The sequence below is a fragment of the Neolamprologus multifasciatus genome, chromosome 3 (genome assembly GCF_963576455.1).
Source record: "Neolamprologus multifasciatus chromosome 3, fNeoMul1.2, whole genome shotgun sequence".
Taxonomy (NCBI): domain Eukaryota; kingdom Metazoa; phylum Chordata; class Actinopteri; order Cichliformes; family Cichlidae; genus Neolamprologus; species Neolamprologus multifasciatus.
Window position 1 is genome coordinate 33,547,877 of NC_140441.1, and position 6,221 is coordinate 33,554,097.

Genomic DNA, 6,221 nt, shown 5'->3' on the forward strand with positions numbered 1-6,221 from the left:
TAGCCTTGCATCTGTTTACTGTCTTTCTAAAACATTAACATAATAATTAATGTGCAGTCAGAGGTATAATTCAAATAAAACGACAAGTTAACAATGCTGTAATAAAATCATTGTCTCTACAGCAGAGTATGTGCAAATAAATGAGAATCAAAAGAATGAAGGACCTTATTCAGACTATTATTACAGATACAATTCTCACTGATGTAGAGTGCTTGAAGGTATATTCAGGTTATGATACTTTAATTGTTTATTTATCAAGTGCTTATGGATTTGTCAGTTTGTCACATGTTTTTATGTAAATGCAAATACACTATATTTGAATTGAACTCAAAGAGACAGAGAGGGGTGGAGTGTGGGTAGAATGTTTTTCGAACAAGTATTCACTTATTATCAAGAGTCCACAGAGAAGACACAGAGGGCGAAGGGAAAAACTGATAAGGTCAGTTCCTTTTGATTTTTTGGGAAAAGAACAAACATACAGTTGACGATGTGTTTTGTTTTCTAACTGCTTCTCTAAAAATAGTTTTAGTTAGAGTTTAGAACTCATAACATCATAAGGCTAATTTTGAGTCAGTAACTGGAATCAAATATATTGTTTTATGGTTTTATTTTCAGTTAATTCAAAAAAATGTAAATAAATTGCACAAAAACTTGAAAGATGTGATTTTACGTTATCAGAGGGTAATTCTACTCAGTCACAAAAGTGAATTTCACACTGACCATTACGTCATTAGGGGTGGTGGCAAATGCCACTCAACCTCTGATTTGGGAATGTGACATTTGTGTGCACACTTGACCGGTCCAGTTTTATGAATGCATTGAAGGACATCAGACAACTACATCCACCAGCAACAAGAACTATAAATAGAATATTCAATGAATATAACAAAACAGATAACACATCTGACAGCTGAAAACATGCAAGATGTCACAAGACAAGTATCGCAAAACTAAATAAACTTTACGATAAAAGACTAATGCGATTGTCCTTTCTTTTTCTAGATATGGCAGTAAATTCGTCAACCTGCAGTGACTCCCACCTTGATCCAAACCATTCCTCCATAAACTCGCACAGTCAGCAGTTTGAGTTCACAGACTGCCTAATGTCCAGACCAAGCTCTTTTGTTTTCACCTCATATAGCATCGTCATCATTGTCGTCCTCCTCCCTCTTTGTTCTTTAATCCTCTCTCATGGACTCCAGCAATGGTGGCAAAAGCGTTCAACCTCATCTTTCATCATGAGTCACTGTGACAGCATTACCTACCACATGGTCACGATGGAACTATTTAGTGTTCTTGGGTGTATCCTCAGCTGTTGTGCTATTTACAATAATCAGTCAATTATTTTACAAATAGCATTAGTCTTTTTGTCTTTCACCTCTTTTGGACAGACATCCTTCCATGTCCTAACCTTTGTGGAGCGCTACCTGGCTGTCATTCATCCTGTCACCTACTTGAAGCTGAAAAAGCAAAGAGGGATCAGAATCAGAAATATTATTATTGGCTGTGTGTGGGTGTTTTGTTTTGTGATTGCGTGTCTTATGCTGATTGAAGACTTGTTTAACATTTTATTTTTATCCTTTTTAATATTAACATTAGCCATCATCTCCTTCTTCACTTCTTCTGTTCTCTGTGTGTTGATTCGTCCAAGTCCAGGAGTTCAGGTTAGGAATACTGAGAGAGTTGACCAATCAAAGCAGAAAGCCTTCTACACCATCGTGGCCATATTTGGAGTGTTGGTGTTCAGATTTCTCGGGTGTCTGACTTGGACTTTTCTGCATTTCTCAGGCAAAATTAATAATTGCGTGATGATGACATGTACTATTTGGTTTAATCTGCCCTGCACCCTCGTGTTACCTCTACTGTTTGCGTACAGAACAGGGAAAAGTTTGTGCTGTAATGTTAATACCAAATGAAGCAAAGGTTACCGCCTCCGTCCCCCCCAAAAAAGTCATTTGAATAAAAGAAAAAGTTCAGAGAAAGATCAGTAAATATGGTGGACTTGGACTACAACGTGGCAGTTGTAATCTAGGCAGATGACTGTATCTTAATTTTAGGTTTATTTATTTTGTAGTTTTTAATACTTTTCATAGTAATGAAATTGAGTGACAGTTGTCTGACACTGTTTGTTTTGTGTACAAACCACCTGCTGACCTGCAGTACATTTTAATGTTATTGTTTTATTTATGATTAAATTTACAAGTCATTACTTCTGTATTAGTTCTGAGCATATTTGAAGATTAGGTAGATACCTCAATAGTTCTTGTAAACAAGTGAGAAACTTCATTTTCTAATTGTCGAGATAAATATCTGACCCTCACTTAGAACTCAAAAGAGCTCACAGGTTCCTGAAGACCTTTAGTAAAACTGTTATTCCTGCCTGTAGTCAATCATTTGGTGATCTTGTTTCGGTAATAAAGTTCTATAAACTGTTGTAAGTTTCTGAGTACTGCATTTGAGTCCCTTCATTTTCATTAGGGCAATTTTAATCTGATAACCCTCAATGATTTGTATTTAAAAAGAACTGTGAGATGAAGATAGAAAAGACCTTGAGAGTTGAGGCCCTGTAGAATATAACAAAACATGAAACTACAGCTGGGGGTGCATAGGTATGCACAGAACAGAGTAAACCGAGTAAAAGCAGACGTAAGTCCTGAGCATACAATGTTTTAGTAAGATGTTAGTTTGATGAATGTTGTTTCTCACTACTGATCACGCGCCCAACATCCACTCTGCACGTGCTTACACACCCATATATCAGCACTGCACACACATATAGCACTATGGCTCTTTGGAGTTGCTTTGGTTAACATATGAGCGAATACCCAGGGTTTTATAGCATGTTGTGAAGCTCATGGGGACCCCCCTTTAGACTGATCTCTGATGTGCATGGTTTAAATAAAGTAGCATCACAAGTGTTTTGGAGTCAAGTGTTTTTTTTTCCAGCTGAGTATTAAAAGGATTGGAGAGATTGAATGAGTATAATCTCGACAGTTGGAGGTCAATCAGTGACGAAGGTGGTGCAGGACAGAGGCGTTGCAGCCCCTAACAACCCGAAAGAATGGATGACATTTTATTTTTGTGTACTGGACATTTTAAGTATGTGCTCCATGCCCACTGTCTTTTCTACCTAAAATGTTTTTACCATATTATCTATGGTCATCCAGATAAATATGCTTTGAAAGATAATCCTCTACACATCCATTCAAATCGACTGCATTCATATGTAATATTCTTTATTTTGGGTTTCCATATTTCTGGCGCCGTGCAGCCCTATGCACGGGGTGATCTGCATTAACTTGCTAACGGAGATTTGCCGTGTTAATGCGTCATTAAAAAACATTTTTAAAGAGATGAGCACTGACAGCACTAGTTAAAACATCTGCCAATATTACCTTATTATTATGAGATCATTACAATTTAAAATCTTTATAAAAATATGAAAATTCAAACTCACAAACATTACCTTGTTATTGTTATGAGGATATCATATTGTTAATTGGTTTTGTCTCATTCGGATGTCTTTATTTACAAATTATTCCCAACTCGATTTTGGGCTCATGTTATCCAGTTACATACTTTTCAGTCTAATTACTCAAATCTAACCATTGTTGCTACCTTAAAATTACTTGAATATTAACTAGTTAATACTTTTTAATTGATGAGTAATAACCTAGAAATTACCGCAATATTATGTTCTTGTCTCTGCCTATATTACTAAGCTGTAATATAAAATGCTACCATGAATTTATATTTCTCATTGATCATTAGAAAAAAAATTAAAGACATTATGTGATATTGAAAACTGTCTTGACAGAAAAAAAAAAGTTTTCTGGAAAGCTGATTGGTCAGTAGGCAGAGATTTCCAACGTTGTCTGCAACCACAAACATAATCTACTCCACAGGAATTGGTGCATGTACCCCAGTAAGAAGTGAACCACCTTGGTTGTACATAAAACCTTGAGTTAATCCATGAGTTACCTTCATAAGACGAAATCCTGATTTGTAGTGCAGGTCACAGGTGTCATTAATCACACACACACACACACACAGAAACACGGACAAACCACACAGTTAATGACCTTTTGATTTGGAGGCAAACAAAACAAACATGTGCATAGTTTGCATTTTTTCCACTGTTCATCCTAGTGGACAAAGCAAATAAAGTACAGGTGGAACAATATCTGTGTATGTAAAAAAAAGAAAAGAAAAAAGGTTCATCCAATCAGAAACCTGAAAGAAAAGAAAAAGGGGTAGGAACCAAAAATATCATCAATGGTTGTTTGTGATTGCTTTGCTTTGCAGACATGAGTTGGTGGCTTTTCTATTTACTTTGTTTGATCTGTCTAGGCCCACAAGATGAGGGCAGGAACAGGGAAAGGACTGACCAGTCCACATAGAACATAATACACACATAAAAAAGTAACATCAACATCAGTCCTACCTACACTCATAAATTGCTTTGTTATTTGCACTTTGATCTTTCTTTGCAGTCTTCATTTATGTAAAAATAATGACGGTCCTATTGTAGAAAATGATGTAATTGTGACAGTTTCTTCCTGTTTATTAAAGAATGCATTAAAATGCATTTTTTCCATTTTCCATTTTGGAAAACTGAGCAATTAAAGTATACATTGAGAGTGATGCCTTAATGTGCTCAAAGCTATTTTGACCATGCTTTATTCATGCGTCTGATGGTTTTTGCGACTCCAATTAGGGACACATTCAAAGTTTTAGCAGTTTTCCAAACTGACGGACCTTTAATTTTTAAAGTAGCAATGGACTGTCATTTCTCTTTACTTAGCTGATTGGTTCTTACCATAAAATGAATACTAACAGTCAGGTTTATGTGTCTCAGTCAAGCTCTAAGTGTGTGCTGCTTCCTTTTTATCCTTTGTGTCTATATATTGTCTGAGTTTCTGTCTGCTCCTCGGCATGTTCTCCCTCTAGGTTGTTTCTCTCTTGTCATGTGTGCTGTGTGTTCCATGTTCTGTCATGTCAGTCTAGTTCATGAGTTCCTGGTTTCTGCCTTGTCTGTGTTTATTATGTATATTAGTTTTTATTGGTACTGCAATAAAGTTGTTTTGAATGTAACCTGGTGCCTTTGGAGTGTTGCGTTTGGGTGCCTGTTACACAGTCAACATCCCACATAGCAAGCAGGTCTGGCCCAGATCTGGTATCAAGCCGGCACTGCTGGTTGACTTCTGGCTTGATAAGACATCTGTCATCCAGATATGGACCAGGCCTGGCATAGATGGCACTGTCTATGTGATGGCATGCCATATCTGGGTCGATTGTGGTTTGGGTTATGTGGCCCAGGCCCATAGAAAACAGGTCTGGCCCAGATCTGGCATCAAGCTGGTACTTCTGACTGACTGGTGTCATGGCAGGGTGTATGTCAACCAGATGTGGGCCAGGTCTGGCAATGATGGCACTAGTTATGTTCCTATTTTCCTATTTTAGTTAGAAGACCCAAATGCCATGTTGCAATACTATACTGCTATGGTAGCCAACGTTTCAAATGCAGATTTGACAGGTTTGTGAGTGTACACTTCATCCAAATCCTAGTGAGGGTTTACTCATCTGTGCCAGTGGGTTGCTGCAGCTCAGGAGGTAGAGTACATCACCTACTGATCTGCATGTATCACATGAATGTGTGTGAATGTAGTTAAAAAAGCACTCAGTCTAGGGAAAGTGTGTGATATGGTGAATGTGGCATGTTGTATAGAGCACTTTGAGTAATCCAGGAGAGTAGAGAAGTGCTATATGAGAATCAGTCCAGAGTTTCGTCATGTTACTTTTTCACTATTATGTTCCGGCACATGTTGTTATTACATGGCTTGATTAAGATATACATTAGGCTGACATCTGGACCAGCACAGGGCCAGCAGTGTGTCTGGTGCTGGCATGTGTGTGGGCCACCTCTGGCCACCAAAGGGCCGTCATTCTTTGCAGTATGCGGGCCATGTGTAAGCACATTGTGTGGGCCAGATCGGGGCCATACCAATTTTGCAATGTGGGATGATACTCCTGTTGCTATTGTAGTAAAAAAAAAAAAAAAAAAAAGTACACAAAAACCACTGGATATGCAACTTCAAATTGCAGGGTAGTAGAGACTAATTTTAATGAAGTCATAGACAGCATAGGCAAAATAAATAGATCCTTACCCAGTGGAGTACCTCTAATTAAATGGGTTGCTAACTGGCAGTAAAACAGAAGAT

The 6,221-nt window shown here is 37.7% G+C and overlaps 1 protein-coding gene across 1 annotated transcript; it reads left to right on the forward strand.

Moving 5' to 3' along the window:
- Positions 1-670: 670 nt before the first annotated feature.
- Positions 671-3,191, forward strand: LOC146522652 (uncharacterized). The gene has a single exon (XM_085155530.1). The coding sequence runs from the start codon at positions 978-980 to the stop codon at positions 1,914-1,916; it is 939 nt and encodes a 312-aa protein (XP_085011656.1). The 5' UTR covers positions 671-977; the 3' UTR covers positions 1,917-3,191.
- Positions 3,192-6,221: the final 3,030 nt, after the last annotated feature.

Excerpts from the sequence above, each read along its gene's own strand:
- LOC146522652 (XM_085155530.1), top strand. The coding sequence starts at position 978 with ATGCGATTGTCCTTTCTTTTTCTAGATATGGCAGTAAATTCGTCAACC.